Raw genomic sequence first — 15,677 nt, 5'->3', positions numbered from 1 at the left:
ATAGGCTTGATTATTCTACTGGAGTAATGATCAGGTTTGTGTGTGGGACCAAGTAGGTGCCCTCCCACGCAGGCCCTTTAAGTTTTTATAATAAAAATCTAAACTCTGGGTCTAGGGAAATGGCACGGCAGGTGAGGGTGCTTGGGAGATCGCCAGATCCCCACTCAATGGAAAGTGGACACCAGCACGTTTCTCCACGTCTACGCTATGCTGTGGCAGACTCAAGGTCACAATCGTTCAGGAGGCAGAGGCAGGTGGAGCTGAGATCCACGACAGCCAGATTTACAGTGAGACCCAGTCTTGGCGGAAAAAAATTACAAACGTAGTCTGGCAGGGTACCACACGACTTTAATTCCAGCACTGGGCGGTGGCGGCGTAGAACATTGAGTTCCAGGCAATTCAGAAAACACAGTTTTATCATACAGGTTGGCACCGAAGAACTGCTCACTAAATGCTTACTGGACCTCTCTCATCAGCACCGGCACCAAGGAGGAGTAAGTGGGGGTGGCGGCAGAGAAACTGTAACCGTCCCGCCCTGAGCAACCCCCTTAGCGGCCAGACTTCAATCCCTTCTCTTGCCCTTTAATCCGATCCCAGAGTTTTTGTTTTGAGACAGGGTTTCTCTGTGTAGCCCTGGCTGCCCCGGAACTCGCTCTGTAGACTAGGCTGGCCTCGAACTCACAGAGACCCGAGTGCTGTGATTAAAGGCGAGCGCCACCAAGCCCGGCTCCGTTTCTTTATTTATTTATTTTCACAAACGTTTAAAAAGCAGTAAAGTGCTTAGTTATCCTAGAGCATGGAGTTCCCTCGGGGACTCTCAACCAAAGACAAGATGACGCCCCAGAGTCTACAATCTCGCCAGGACCGGACACCCGGGACAAGACAACCCAGCCCACGGAACGCCCCAACCGTCCAGGGAAAAAAGAGTGACTTCCGGCAGCGCAGGGATGACGAGAGGACCCGGGGCTGTGCCCAGGCTTAGGTGGCTAGAAGCGTGCCTGTAAACGCTCTCCGCCCGTCCACACACGGGCGGACGCAGATGAACGAGGTGCAGTCCCCGCAAGTGCCCTACAGGCGCCCGCGGCGTCTCTCGAAATAGAGGCAGCCATCTCCCTCCCTCCCCCTCAGTAATTTTTCTTCTGGCGTTGGAGTAGCCACCTGGGTCGCGCAGCGCTCCGGCGCGCGCAGGGAAGAAACGCACACAGCCCGAGGGGGGCGGGGAAGGCCTTAAGCTGTGCGCACGCGCAGCGCGGCTCACGCAGGCGCAGTGCGGTCCCCGGGCGACGGCGGCGGCGGCGGCTCCTCGGGGTGTCCGGCTTCCTCCCATCTAGGCCGACCCCGGCCCGTCTCGCCCCCTAGAAACTCACTGTTTGGGGCTGTGGACTTTCTCATCGTGCCCCACAAAAGTAAATTGGGGGGAGCCTGGGGAAGCCGGAAGTACCGCCTCGAGATCCCCCCCCTTACAATCGGGGAAACGGAAGTGTTCTTTGGTGCCAGGTTGGGGGAGACCGGAAGTGACGGTACCGTGGGGAAGTCGGGGGGCGGAGCCACGGGGTGGTGGGCTGTGTATGTGTGTTTGTATGTGTTTGGCCGCGTGTGGGTTAAGTCGTGTCGCTGCAACACCGACGGAAGGCGGAGGCGGAAGGAGGGGGTGGTCAGCGTGCCGGTCCGGGCTCCCGTGAGTGTCCGTGGTGATTTAGGCGGGTTCGGTCGTGGTGGTGCGCGTGCGCGAAGCCACTCCGCGGACTCCAGCGCGACCCTCCCCTCCCCCCACTCCTCCCCCTCCCCCTCGCGTTGTCCTAGGATTTCCCGATCTCTCGGGCGGGCGCTTGCTCCGTCGCGACCGGTGATGACACTGGTCTCCGGTCGGTCTCGTGCTTGCTTCCCCGATTCCTAGCCCAACTGGCTCTCCCTATTGTGATTGGCATCGTGGAGCCCCTCCCACCTTTCGTCCTTCACCTCCCTATGCCGTCGATCTCCTGCCCTTTGTGCTTCTCTTCCCGTGCCCCCGAATCAGAGAGGAGGGATGAGGGCGAGGATGGATTTATGTGTTTGTGTATGAGAAACTTTTAAGGGATTGGGGCGGAGATTGGGCCTAGAGAGTCTTCCGTCTCTATAAAACAGTGCGGGCGACAGCGAAACACCCTCCCCCCGTTCTTCCTTAGAGAGCTGTCGGCCATGGAGCCGAGTGATAGTACCAGTACCGCTATGGAGGAGCCCGACAGCCTGGAGGTACTGGTGAAGACCCTGGACTCTCAGACTCGGACTTTTATTGTGGGGGCCCAGGTGAGACAGCGGACCTTTGTAGAGCTGATACCCCGTTTGTCTTCTAGGGATGAGCCCGATTTTCTTGTCATTGACTTCTTTGTCCCTTCCTGAATAGAACATCTGATGTTCTTGTTGAGTGAGGAGGTGTGGTTACTGTTGAGTGGGGCAGATTTTGTTCCGTCTGTCTTCACCTTGATGGGACTCAGTGAAGCGGGAAATAGGAGGAATCTCTATCTGTCCTGGGCGGACCTCGGCCTAAAGGGACAGACTTGACTCCGGCCTTTGGGACTGGAAGCAGCATAGGGACCTCAGACAAGTGTGGTGTGTCTGTTCTTTTTTTAAACAACTTGTTCACAGGTTTATACTACATAGAGTCCAGAAATCTGCTTTCATCCACTGTTGGGTAGAATTGCCGGTATCTGGGGCATAGTTTGAATCCCTTGAGCTTGTAAGGTGCGGTGTGGACGCAATTATCTCTGTTTTTACTGCATAATCTTTTGAGAAAAAAAATCATGAGCTGGTCATTTTCGTGTTTTTCTAAAACACTTGAAACATCACATATGCTTCTGTGAGTAGGTGTACGTGGGAGTTAGTTCTGCCCCTTACCGAGAGTCACTTGTCTAATTCTTTTTTTTCTTTTGGATTTTTTGAGACAGGGTTTCTCCGTAGCTTTTGGTTCCTGTCCTGGAACTAGCTCTTGTAGACCAGGCTGGCCTCGAACTCACAGAGATCCGCCTGTCTCCACTTGTCTAATTCTAATTAGGAAGATTCTTTTCTGGGGGGTGGGGACAATATCTCAGGCTGGTCTTGACCTCCTGGCCATTTTGCCTCCACTGTCTGTGCCACATTTTAGGTGTGTGTACCATACCTGACTTTTTTTTTTTTGATAGGGTTTCTTTGTGTATCCTTGGCTGTCCTAGACTCGTTCTGTAGACCAGGCTGGCTTTGAACTCAGAGATCCACTTGTCCTGGGTGATGGTGGTACACACCGTTAACCCCAGCCCTTGAGAGGCAGAGGCAGGCAGATCTCTGAGTTCGAGGCCAGCCTGGTCTACAGAGCAAGTTCCGGGACAGGCTTCAAAAGGTACAGAGAAACCTTGCCTTGGGGGAAAAATGTCTGCTTGCCTCTGCGTCCTGAGTGCTGGTATTAAAAGCAATCACCGCTCGCTATTGGCAAGATTTCTGAGACAGGGCTCAGTGTGCCCACCATGTAGCCCATGTTGCCTTGACTCTCACTGTGTAGATCAGGCTGGTTTCAGACTCACAGAGATCCGCCTGCATCTGCCTCCCAAGTGCTGGGATTAAAGACATGTGCCGTCACGCCTGAGTTTTATTTTTATGTGTGTTTTGTCTGTAAGTATAATGTGTACCATGTGTGTGATTGGTGCCCAAGAAGGTCAGAAGAGGGTATCAGGCCCTGTGACCTTTTCCTCTCCTTGTGGGAGTCAGGAAGTCACAGCACCTGCTGTTACGTATGGATGGTTTTAAACCTCCACGTCTAGGAGTTAAACTCTGGTCCTATGCAAGAGCAACAGTGTTCTTAGTCTCTGAGACGTCTCTAGCCCCTCATTCTGTTTTAATTCAGCGTCTCACTTTGTAGCTGACTGGCCTGGTAGTCACAGAGATCCACTGCTTTTGTCCCCATGGGATTAGAAGCTTGTGCCACGATACCCACCTGTTTTTAGCTTTAGATTACAGTCGTGAGCTCCTGGTGTGGCTTTACATTTAGAAAAGGAGCTCACTTTTAGATACTAAGTCACAAAGAAAGGGAGAACTGTTTGGCTTTTTTATTGTAAGATTTATTTTTATTTATTTATTGTTATCATTATGGGTACTATTTGGATTTTTTTTTTCTGAGACAGTCTCTCTGCATAGCTCTGTCTACCTGGAACTCACTGTGTAGACCAGGATGGCCTCAAACTCCCAAGAGATCACCTGCCTCTGCCTCCCAAGTGCTGGAGGCATACACCACCACTCCCTGCTTATGTTTAGTTATATATTGGTTTGTGGGGGCAGGGTATGTACGTGCCTGTAGGTACTGGGTCTCCTAGAGCTGAGTTCACCAGTAGTTGTGAACTGCTGCCCAGTATGGGTGCTGGAGATTGAGCTGTGGTCCTGTGCAGTAACAGACTGGTGTCAGTTCTTAACTGCTGAGCCTTTCTCCAGCCTGTTTTTCTTACTGGGGTTTTCCCTCCTCCCGTTCATACCTAGCTTTGTTTATTGTCTGTTTGGGGTTTTTGTTTTTGGCTTGATAGATACCTGCCTATTGGTACAGTTGGCTAGTGACACTGTTTGCTCTTGTCCTCACTCAGCACCTGAAGTCAGGTGTCCCTCTTCCTTCTTCCTTCCTTTGGTTTTCTGATTCCGACGCATGACTGTCCTTTCAGATGAATGTAAAGGAATTTAAGGAGCACATTGCTGCCTCCGTCAGCATCCCTTCTGAGAAACAGCGGCTCATCTACCAGGGCCGGGTTCTGCAGGACGATAAGAAGCTCCAAGATTACAGTAAGGGCGGGGGAACTGCCTGGGGCTGAGGTTGCTGTCCGAGACCGTGGGTTTTTACTGATGTCTTTTTCTTCTGCAGATGTTGGGGGGAAGGTTATCCACCTGGTGGAACGGGCTCCTCCTCAGACTCAGCTCCCGTCTGGAGCGTCTTCTGGGACAGGGTCTGCCGCAGCTGCTCATGGTGGGGCACCCCTGCCTGGCACTCGGGGGCCTGGGGCCTCTGTTCATGACCGGAATGCCAACAGCTATGTCATGGTTGGAACCTTCAATCTTCCTGTGAGCCTGTGTTTCTTGTGTGGGAGGGTTTTGTTGGGGAGAGTGGCTCTCATTATGGCAGCTGTAGGGAGCGTAGAAGACAGGTGTTTTGAGTGCTTGCCTTGAGTTTGGAAGACCCTCTGACCTATAGTGGCCTCAGTTTTTGAGGAAAAGAGGGTAGGGGCTCCAGAAAAGGAATTGGCAGTATGGAGGCCTTAGTATGTGGCTTCTCCCAGAGCAACTTCCCTTACCCTTTCCCCAGAGTGACGGCTCTGCTGTGGATGTTCACATCAACATGGAACAGGCCCCAATTCAGGTATTGAGGGGCCTGGGAGGGTCAGGGAAGGGGATCTGGGAGAAGGAGGCCATGAGGTGGGGGGAACCTGGCTGAGGAGATGCCTGGGAGCTGGTGTAGTATGTTTTGGAGCTCACGGCTTAGTCTCGGCCCTGCCCTGATCATCCTCCTTATGTTATAGAGTGAGCCCCGGGTACGGCTGGTGATGGCTCAACACATGATCAGGGATATCCAGACCCTCCTGTCCCGGATGGAGGTGAGTGGGCAAGCCTGCCAGGCTTCATAGTTCCTTTCTGTTCTCTCTTCTCATGGTCTGGCAGGAAAAATATTGCTGGCCACAGTCACAGCGACTGTAGGAATCTGCCTTCCTAGTCAGTCAGTCTGTCTTTCTTTCTTTTTGTTTTCTTTCTTTTTTTTTTTTTTTCAGTTTCTCTGGCTTTGGATCCTGTCCTGGAACTAGCTCTTGTAGACCAGGCTGGCCTCGAACTCAGAGGTTTGCCTGCCTCTGCCTTCCGAGTGCTGGGCTTAAAGGTGTGTGCCACCACCACCTGGCTTCTCTCTCTTTTTATTTATTTATTTCGGCCTTCCTTCCTTTCTCCATGTCCTGCCTGTAGGCCAGAAGAGGGCATCAGATCTCATTAAAGGTGGTTGTGAGCCACCATGTGGTTGCTGGGAATTGAACTCAGGACCTCTGGAAGGGCATTCAGTGCTCTTAACCGCTGAGCCATCTTTCCAGCCCCCTATTTCGGTTTTCTTAAGACAGGGTTTCTCTGTCAGTTTGGAGCCTGTCCTGGCACTTGCTCTGTAGACCAGGCTGGCCTTGAACTCAGAGATTCTCCTGCTTCTGCCGCCTGAGTGTTGAGTGCTGGGATTAAAGGCCTGAGACTCCACTGCCCGGCAGGTTTTCTATGTAGTCCTTTTAGGCAAAGAAAGTCTGTTTGCGAGGCTGCCTGCCTCAGTTTCTCAGGTGAGGTTTATGGGCATGCTCCAGTGTTGTGTGCTGCTGCCAGTCCTGATGCCGGTTTCTGAGTTCATTTCAGGCTTGCCAGATAATGCCATAGATTCCCTGCATTTAGAGAAGTAGCCCCCTTTTTTTCCCTTGAGCTGTCTCTGTCCTGGGTTGTCCTTGAACTCAGTGTGTCTCCTAGCTTATCAAAGGTTAGTGCCCTAATTATGGGTGGGAGGCACCATGCAAGGCTGCATGCCATATTTTTAAATTTCCTTTTTCTTTTTGTTTTGCTTTTGAGACAGGGTTTCTGTGTGTAGCCCTGGCTATCCTGGAACTTGCTTTGTAGACCAGGCTGGCCTGGAACTCACAGAGATCCGCCTGCCTCTCTCTCCTGAGTGCCAGGATTAAACATGTGTGCTGCCTCTACCGGGCAGTTTTTAAAATTCCTTAACGATCGTTATGTTCAGGGTGAGGATACCGTAATTGTCAGTTTTGTTGTAGCCACACTGTGACCATTTCCTCTCCTTGTTTAGGAAGTTAGGGAAGCACGGTTCCTACTCTGTAAAGGTTACAAATGGTTTCCGTGTACCCCACTTCTGCCAGCCCTGCCTTTGGGGAGCCTTGGTGGGCACCATCTCCACTCTTGACTTATTCGATCTGCATAACCCTCAGCAGCAGTAATTTCATCCTGTCCTTGGTGTCCCGACTCTTCCTCCACATTCAGTGTCGAGGGGGACCCCAAGCACAGGCCAGTCAGCCACCCCCGCAGACGCCAACTGTGGCCTCGGAGACAGCCTTGAGCTCACAACCGTCAGAACCAGTCGAGAGTGAAGCACCTCCTCGAGAGCCCATGGAGTCAGAAGACATGGAGGAACGCACCCCAGCCCAGACTCCAGAGCTTACCCCTTCTGGCCCAGCTCCAGCGGGTCCAACACCTGCTCCAGAGACAAATACGCCCAAGTGAGAGATGGAGGGAACCTTTGGGGACCAGGAAGATACGAAGCGGGGAAATTGGTTGCTGAGGGTCTTAATGATGGGGGGATCAAAGGTTAGCGCTTGTGTAGCACTAATGTCTGAGGCAGGAGGCTCTGAATGCCTCCGCCTGTGCTTCATAGAGGCCTGGTCTGGTTTTGAGCTCTTTTTGGCTCCTCTGCACAGAGCAATTGGCTTTCTCTTCTCCATTCTCTGCAAAGAGAATCCCTGGGGGCTGGCAGGGGCCCTGGAGGACAGCTCATCTCACTGCCCCATGTTCCCACAGCCACCCTTCCCCTGCCGAGCATGTGGAGGTGCTCCAGGAGCTGCAGCGCTTGCAGCGCCGTCTTCAGCCCTTCCTGCAGCGCTACTGTGAGGTCCTCGGTGCTGCGGCCACCACAGACTACAACAACAACGTGAGCCTTGGGATGGCCTTCCTGCCCAATAGCCCAGTACCTGGATAGCTCCTCACGGTCCTCAGTGTTAGCGCACACGTCCCCCCCGTAGGGACTGGTCTACGTGATGGGGTGGTGACAGTCTGTGGACTGGTGTGTCCTCAGTTGTTTAGGAAGCGTACAGGGTGAGGAAGATCTTATGTGGTTACTAAAACTTTGCTGTGTCTTGTGGAAAAGTATTTATGTATACTGAATAGAATTTACTTGAAAATTGAAAAGCTTTAGTTCATGTAGAAGCTTCCCAAGACAAAGCATGTGGCAGTCTCCGAAGCCATCATCCCTCTTGTTAATTTCCTGTTTTTCTGGGTTTGCCCTGGGCTCAGCATGAGGGCCGTGAGGAGGACCAGAGGCTGATAAACTTGGTGGGGGAGAGCCTCCGGCTGCTGGGCAACACTTTTGTGGCACTGTCTGACCTGCGCTGCAATCTGGCTTGTGCACCCCCACGGCATCTGCACGTAGTGAGGCCCATGTCTCACTACACGACTCCCATGGTGCTCCAGCAGGCAGCCATTCCCATTCAGGTGGGTTCAGGGAGCCTGGCTGGAGGGAGAACAGGGGCATGGGAGATGAGGGTGACCCAGATGACATCTGGGAGGCTCTGGAGCAAGAACTGGGGAAACAGTATCAGGAGTCTTTAGAGGTGGCTCTCAGCCCCTGCGTTGTTCTCACATCTGCATCCGTCTCTTCAGATCAATGTGGGAACTACTGTGACCATGACAGGCAACGGGACTAGGCCTCCACCAGCTCCCAGTTCAGAGGCAGCTTCCCCGGGCTCTGGCCAGGCCTCATCCCTGCCTCCATCTTCTACCACTGTTGATTCATCAACTGAAGGAGCCCCCCCACCGGGGACAGCTCCACCCTCAGCTGCCAGCCACCCACGGGTCATCCGGATTTCCCACCAGAGTGTGGAGCCTGTCGTCATGATGCACATGAACATTCAAGGTGAGCACCGCAGAGGCAGGAGGGGAGGGGCTCTGTCCTTGGGTTTGCGGAAAGAGAAAGTAGAGGAAAGGGCAGGGTTTCTGGAGGCCTGGGGAATGGATGATCTCAGGAGGGTACAGCCAAACCTTGGCCCTACCCTTCTTAATTTTTCCTGTCTTCCCTGCTCAGATTCTGGATCACAGCCCGGTGGTGTCCCGAGTGCTCCCACTGGTCCCCTGGGACCTCCTGGTCACGGACAGACCCTGGGTAAGAGTGAGGCTATCGGAGCAGGCTGAGAGCTCTGGGTAGAAAGGGTAGGGCTGAGTGGGTGGCTTGAAGTGGTCCAGGTTCAAGGTTACATCAGACCCACCCCCCAGGCTCCACCCTCATCCAGCTGCCCTCCCTGCCCCCTGAGTTCATGCACGCCGTCGCCCACCAGATCACTCATCAGGCCATGGTGGCAGCTGTTGCCTCCGCGGCCGCAGGTAATGGAAGGGGAGGCCCGGGAGGTGGGGCCTAGTTAATGGTGGTGGGTCTTGTCTGCTGGCGGGGAAGGGCTGAACCCTCAGCCCTCTTTGGTCTCTCTTTGTGCCCACAGGACAGCAAGTGCCTGGCTTCCCAACAGCACCAACTCGGGTGGTGATTGCTCGGCCCACTCCTCCACAGGCTCGGCCTTCCCATCCTGGGGGTCCTCCGGTCTCTGGGACTCTGGTGAGCAAGGGTTGGGGAAAATACCAGTGAGAAAATACTGGAGGATTGTGGGAGGGGGGAGGGACAAGATTGAATCTTTTTCCTGTTCCCCAGCAGGGCACTGGGCTGGGTACAAACACTTCATTAGCCCAGATGGTGAGCGGCCTTGTGGGGCAACTTCTTATGCAGCCTGTCCTTGTGGGTGAGTCCTGTTCTTTTCTAGCTCAAACTTTAGGTATTTCCAGCTGCAGCTGGGGTTACTGTGAGTTCAAGGACTCCCTAGACTCTAAGCTAGCCTGGGCTAACTGAGTAAGATTCTGGAAAGGGCTGTCCATGACAGCTGTCCTGATGACCCAGCCTGTCCTGCTCACGCATGTCCTCGTCTTGTAGAAGTTCTTAGTTTCTGTTTTCCTGCCGGAAAGGCCAGGATGAGGCAGCTGAAATCTGGTTTTTGTTCAAATTGTACTTTTTTATTTTTTGGTTCTTGACAGCTCAGGGGACTCCAGGAATGGCTGCAGCTGCAGCTCCTGCCCCAGCTCCTGCCCCCGCCCCTGCACCTGCACCAGCTCCAGCCACTGCGTCAGCTAGTGCTGGTACCACCAACACAGCTACAACTGCTGGCCCTGCTCCTGGGGGTCCTGCCCAGCCTCCACCTCCGCAGCCCTCTGCAGCCGACCTTCAGTTCTCTCAGCTCCTGGGGAACCTGCTGGGGCCTGCAGGGCCCGGGGCTGGCGGGCCTGGCCTGGCCTCTCCCACCATCACTGTTGCAATGCCCGGTGTGCCCGCTTTTCTCCAGGGCATGACTGACTTCTTGCAGGTAAGTGGCTGTCCTTGTTCCCTTGTGCTCCAGCCCAGTAGAGCAGTGGTCTTTGTTGCTGCTCTGTAACTGCGGAGTAATAGCCTTAGTGAGGGGACAGTGACGTAAGAGAGGACGGGACCTGAAGATCTGTGGATGCCTAAAAGTCAGCACCGCCTGCTTCCTGCTCTGACCCGGTCTATCCCTGAGTGTTCTGGCTTAAGAAGTTAAGATTAAAGCTAGCTCTTGCTGCTCGTGCAGAGAGACCTGACTCTGATTTCTAGCACCCACATGGTGGTACACAACCATCTGGAGCTCCAGTTCCAGGGATCTGTTACTCTCTTCTGGTCCCCATGGGAACCAAGCATACACGTTTAACTGATGTAGTCAGGCAGAATGCCCATACACATTAAATACAGTGATAAAAAGAGTTTTTTGTTTTTCTTAAAGTCAAACTCAGAATTTAGCTCCCTCCCCTTCTTCCAGGCTTATTGTTTTGTGCCCTCTTGATGCAGTTTTTTGTTCTTGACCCTGTGTCTTTGTCTTCTGTTCTTTATTCCTTCTCTGTTAGGCATCACAGACTGCCCCTCCCCCCCCTCCCCCTCCTCCACCCCCACCCCCTGCCCCAGAGCAGCAGACCACACCCCCACCAGGGTCCCCTTCTGGTGGAGCAGGGAGTCCTGGAGGCTTGGGTCCTGAGAGCCTGCCACCGGAGTTTTTCACCTCGGTGGTGCAGGGCGTGCTGAGCTCCCTCCTGGGCTCCTTGGGGGCTCGGGCTGGCAGCAGTGAGAGCATTGCTGCCTTCATCCAACGCCTCAGTGGATCCAGCAACATCTTTGAGCCTGGGGCTGATGGGGCTCTTGGTAAGCAAAATGGAGGTGCTATAGTCTTGGGAACTAGCAGGGTGGAGGAGTAGTTGGCCTTTCTTTACTAAGGATTAGGGCTAGGCTAGGACGTGAAGGCCATTGCTCACTTCTGACCCTCTCCCTAGGATTCTTTGGAGCTCTGCTCTCTCTTCTGTGCCAGAATTTCTCAATGGTGGATGTGGTGATGCTTCTGCATGGGCATTTCCAGCCACTGCAGCGGCTCCAGCCTCAGCTGCGAGCTTTCTTCCACCAGCACTATCTGGGTGGTCAGGAGCCCACGCCTGGCAACATCCGGGTAAATGAAGGCGCCGGGCCCCAGAGCTTTCCTTGCTCCCCACCTCCATTCCTTAACCCTGACATCAGTCAGTGAGGTGGAACTAAACCTGAGCTATGACGTTCCTCTACAGATGGCAACCCACACACTGATCACTGGCCTGGAGGAATATGTGAGGGAGAGTTTTGTGAGTATCCTTTGTGTGTTTTCTTCCTGTCTAGGTTTGGGCGGGGAGGCTGGGGGTCCCTGCTGCCTCCACCTTCTAGATCCTTAAGGTCCTGATTTGGAGTTCTTTCTGTGTTTCAGTCTTTGGTGCAGGTTCAACCAGGTGTGGACATCATCAGGACAAATTTAGAGTTTCTGCAGGAGCAGTTTAACAGCATTGCTGCTCACGTGCTGCGCTGCACAGGTAAGGCCAGCGCAGCGGGGAGAGGGTGTGTTGGCTGTGCGGGACTGCCAGACTCATGGGCCTCTCACATCTTCCTGCAGACAGTGGATTCGGAGCCCGGTTGCTGGAACTGTGTAACCAGGGCCTGTTTGAGTGCTTGGCCCTGAACCTGCACTGCTTGGGGGGACAGCAGATGGAGCTTGCTGCCGTCATCAATGGCCGAATTGTAAGCACAGTTCTCTGGGCTCTAGCTTCTTTGTTATGTCTTGTAGAGTTGATATTTCTCTGCAGACACTGCACCTGCTGCGTAGATGTAGGTCACACGAGCAGGTTGAAAGTTCAAGTGGGATTTCTAACCCTCAGCGTCGCATGTCTCGTGGAGTGAACCCGTCCTTGGTGAGCTGGCTGACGACCATGATGGGACTGAGGCTTCAGGTGGTCCTGGAGCACATGCCTGTGGGCCCTGATGCCATCCTCAGATACGTGCGCAGGGTCGGAGACCCCCCTCAGGTACGGAGTCGGGTTGGAAGGAAGCTGGAGAGATGGGTGGGCTGACTCCTCCCACACCACCACCAGCTCCTTTCTTTGTCTAATTCCACAGGTCCTTCCTGAAGAGCCAATGGAAGTTCAGGGAGCAGAAAGAACTTCCCCTGAACCTCAGGTACCAGGGAGAGGTGGAAAGGCCAGATAATGTATAGATGGCTGGAAGAAAAGGGGCTTAGGGGCAAAGAATTCTGAAGTCCGGACCTTCCTGCCATCTGCTTTCTAGCGGGAGAATGCTTCTCCAGCCCCTGGAACAACAGCAGAAGAAGCCATGTCCCGAGCCCCGCCCCCTGCTCCCGAGGGGGGTTCCCGAGATGAGCAGGACGGAGCTTCAGCTGATGCAGAGCCTTGGGCAGCTGCAGTTCCCCCAGTAAGTGGCGAGAGGTGATCCAGTGGGCTAAAGAGCTGTAAGTTGTGGGAATTATTTCTAATCCTTTCCTCCCCAGGAATGGGTCCCTATTATCCAGCAGGACATTCAGAGCCAGCGGAAGGTGAAACCTCAGCCGCCCCTGAGTGATGCCTACCTCAGTGGTATGCCTGCCAAGAGACGCAAGGTTGGTCTCTTTCCTGAGGATGTCTCTCTTTATGCAGTACCCTTGTTGAGCTAGTTGAGTTTCTTCATCTAGTTAGGAAGCCTGCTTAGGGGTCAGGCTTGTTCATGATTGTTCGTGTGACCACGTGAACCTTCATCTTATTGTTTGTGGCAGTTCTGGTACCTCAGCTGTGTGATTTCCTAAGTGATTAGGGTCCATTGTGTAAGATGGGCTTTGCCTTGAAGAGTAGCTAACTCTGAGTCTCAGATGGTCTGACCTGCTGGTGCCTTCTTTTGCAATCAATCAAACATTTTCTGGCCATAAATTAGGAAGGCATTTCTGCTGTTAAAACCACATGCAGACTGTTCCCCTACCCTGGTTAGTATAGAGACTGGTTAACTAATGGAAAGGGTGAACTGGGTGGTGGCACTGGGTCTGATGTTGATCCCCTTTTCCCTCTCAACCTGTCCCCAGACAATGCAGGGTGAGGGCCCCCAGCTGCTACTCTCAGAGGCAGTGAGCCGGGCAGCTAAGGCAGCCGGAGCTCGGCCCCTGACAAGCCCCGAGAGCCTGAGCCGGGACCTGGAGGCACCAGAGGTTCAGGAGAGCTACAGGCAGCAGGTGCCCCACTTTGCAGCAGAATAGGGATGGTCTATTGGGAGGGTCGGGTCAGGTTCCTGCTTCCCGGTATCTATTGAGAGATGAATTGGTAGTGTGGGGGCTGCCGGTTGGTTTTCCTGTGGCCTTTGGGAAGGCTCAGCTGTCGCATTGGGCTTGCCAGCATGGCTGGCAGGGAAGTACATCCTGAGGGTTGTCTTTGCATTCGCTGGGATCCTAGGGCTAAACCAGGACTCCTTCAACCTGCTTGTGCTTTCTCTCTCTAGCTCCGGTCTGATATCCAGAAACGACTGCAGGAAGATCCCAACTACAGCCCCCAGCGCTTCCCTAATGCCCACCGGGCATTTGCTGACGACCCCTAGCTTTCTCACCGGGGACCGTTTCCCCCTTCCTTCACAGTATTTAAGAAATAAAAGTCGGATTTTCCTGGCTCCTTTGTCTGGTAGTGTTGAATACCTTCATTTCCTTCACACATTTCATCAAAGAATCCCTAGGTGCCCAGTACGCATACAGCATTCATACTCTCTTATGGACTATGTGCAGGCCTATCAAGATGGTACTCAGCTAGGCAGTGGTGGTTACCATCTTTAATCCCAGCAGTTGGGAGGCAGAGGCCAGCCTGGTCTACAGAGCAAGCTCCAGGACAGCCAGGCTACACAGAGAAACCCTGTCTCAAAGGACTGAAAATGCTAGAATAGACATAGCATTCTGTGGCACCCATGCCCATCTGCCACCCCTTATCCTGACTCTTTAAGAGGCTGCTGTTGTAACATCATTGTAACATCAGTTAAACTAGTCTCATTTTATGCTCAGGCCAGCTCCTAAGTTTTACAACTTGGCCCTGGATCTCTGGAACAGGAAGGCCTGATGACTAAGTTCCATGCTGAAGAAAACCTGAAAAGTAGGAGGCTATATGATATTTGGTGGTTTGAATGAAAGTGGACCCCCATAGGGAGCGTCACTACACTATTAGGTGTGGCTTTGCTGAAGATGCTCAGGCCAGGCCGTGGTACAGTGCTGCTCTCTGATCCAGATGTAGAACTCTTGGCTCTTCCAGCACCGTGTTTGCCTGTATCTCACTATGTTGAGCGTAACTAAATCTTTGAAGCTATACACCAACCCCATAGTTGCATGGCTATTGTGTCTCTTCACAGTTGGTACCAAGAACTGGGGTAATGCCATGATAGGCCTGACCATGCTTTTGGAGTTTTTGATTAGGATAGCTAAGTAGCTAAGTACATTAAATGGGACTTAGTGGACCATGTTAGTAGGGAAAAGGAGGTGCCAGTAGCAGTGTGGTGCTGGGGGTATTTTGAACTGTGGGGCCCTGGCTTAAGAGGTTTCAGAGGGGGATATTAATATGTTGGCTAGAGATGTGCTTATCATATTTTGATGAAGAATGTGACTTTCTGCTCTTCTACAAAAAAGTGCCTGAGGCTAAATCGAAGATTTATGGATAGTTTTGACAAAGATTTCCAGATAGCTCAGTAGTGACTATGGCTTGGTTATTTGTTGCCACACGTACACAGATCTATAATGAAAAGGAGCAAGCTGAGCAATTAAAAATACAAAATGAACTACTTGAGAAAAGGAACCCCGGAAGTGTAAACAGATTGAAGAAAAGCCTGATAACCCCACCCAGCATTAGGATGGTGGTGGATCCAGTCTCATCTACAGAACGGCTTTAGTTTTAGTCAGTGAAGGAAACCATGGAAAACAGAAAGGTGGTGAAGTTGTAATTGAACAAGGGGGCACGTTCCAGCCCTTGGCAGCTTCGGCCACATGGTTCTGAATTTCGAGTCAGAGATGCAAGAAGAGTTATGGAATCTCTCTCAATGGCTAAAGATGCCGAGGCCAGGCATGTGTCAGGATATGGTCTAGAGCAATGGAAATCTAGCAAGGAGAGCTGCTAGCAGTGGAAAGTTGGAGCTCATTAGAGACGCAGTTTGGAGTCTGCTGGGCTGGTTTACGGTGTTCCTTTGGTCCAGCATTTCCTCACTCAAACCTGTTTTGGAATGGTAATGAATATTCTATACCACTATATGTTGGAAGCATATGATCTTCTGACTTTATAGGGGATTAGTTAAGAGTGTTGAGACAATTGTCATTGATTATGGGGCCTTTTGAAATTGGACTAAATGTATTTGTATTATATTGTTACAAGCTTATGAGAACCAGTGAATGGAATGTGGTGGTTTGGATGTAATTGGCCCCCATAAACTCATAGGGAGTAACACTATTAGGTGTGGCTTTGTTGGAGAAAGTGTTACTGTGAGGTCTCCTTGGCTAAAGCTATGCTCAATGTGACACAATTTTACTTTTAGAAACCATCAAAACTAATTATGAAAA

The 15,677-nt window shown here is 52.5% G+C and overlaps 1 protein-coding gene across 32 annotated transcripts; it reads left to right on the top strand.

Annotated features, from left to right (window-relative positions):
• Window positions 1–1,258: 1,258 nt before the first annotated feature.
• On the top strand, window positions 1,259–13,759 carry Bag6 (BAG cochaperone 6). Of its 32 annotated transcripts, none has more exons than XM_075979395.1 (26): window positions 1,261–1,520; window positions 2,166–2,286; window positions 4,656–4,773; window positions 4,853–5,049; window positions 5,291–5,344; window positions 5,505–5,579; window positions 6,997–7,232; window positions 7,531–7,660; window positions 8,023–8,220; window positions 8,389–8,641; window positions 8,810–8,887; window positions 8,998–9,105; window positions 9,219–9,331; window positions 9,425–9,512; window positions 9,802–10,127; window positions 10,678–10,969; window positions 11,098–11,267; window positions 11,380–11,433; window positions 11,553–11,655; window positions 11,736–11,860; window positions 11,998–12,144; window positions 12,236–12,295; window positions 12,404–12,547; window positions 12,624–12,731; window positions 13,185–13,331; window positions 13,595–13,759. In XM_075979395.1, the coding sequence occupies exons 2-26, from the start codon at window positions 2,179–2,181 to the stop codon at window positions 13,688–13,690; spliced, it is 3,528 nt and encodes a 1,175-aa protein (XP_075835510.1). In that variant the 5' UTR covers window positions 1,261–1,520; window positions 2,166–2,178; the 3' UTR covers window positions 13,691–13,759. The 32 variants fall into 32 exon arrangements, with proteins under 32 accessions (XP_075835525.1, XP_075835510.1, XP_075835521.1 ...); XM_075979391.1 differs by lacking the exon at window positions 1,261–1,520 and adding an exon at window positions 1,534–1,678 and having other exon boundaries at window positions 9,428–9,512; XM_075979390.1 differs by lacking the exon at window positions 1,261–1,520 and adding an exon at window positions 1,534–1,678.
• Window positions 13,760–15,677: the final 1,918 nt, after the last annotated feature.

This window comes from Microtus pennsylvanicus, chromosome 7, assembly GCF_037038515.1.
Source record: "Microtus pennsylvanicus isolate mMicPen1 chromosome 7, mMicPen1.hap1, whole genome shotgun sequence".
In the NCBI taxonomy this organism is placed as follows: Eukaryota; Metazoa; Chordata; class Mammalia; order Rodentia; family Cricetidae; genus Microtus; species Microtus pennsylvanicus.
The sequence above is the reverse complement of the archived record's forward strand: the minus strand, read 5'-3'. Positions and strand labels throughout refer to the sequence as shown.

Bases quoted from the DNA above. Each gene is read 5' to 3' on its own strand.
- Bag6 (XM_075979390.1), top strand. From the start codon at position 1,569: ATGTGTGTTTGTATGTGTTTGGCCGCGTGTGGGTTAAGTCGTGTCGCT. The intron at 7,661-8,022 runs GTGAGCCTTGGG...CCCTGGGCTCAG, and splicing joins CCACAGACTACAACAACAAC to CATGAGGGCCGTGAGGAGGA. The intron at 12,732-13,184 runs GTTGGTCTCTTT...ACCTGTCCCCAG, and splicing joins TGCCTGCCAAGAGACGCAAG to ACAATGCAGGGTGAGGGCCC.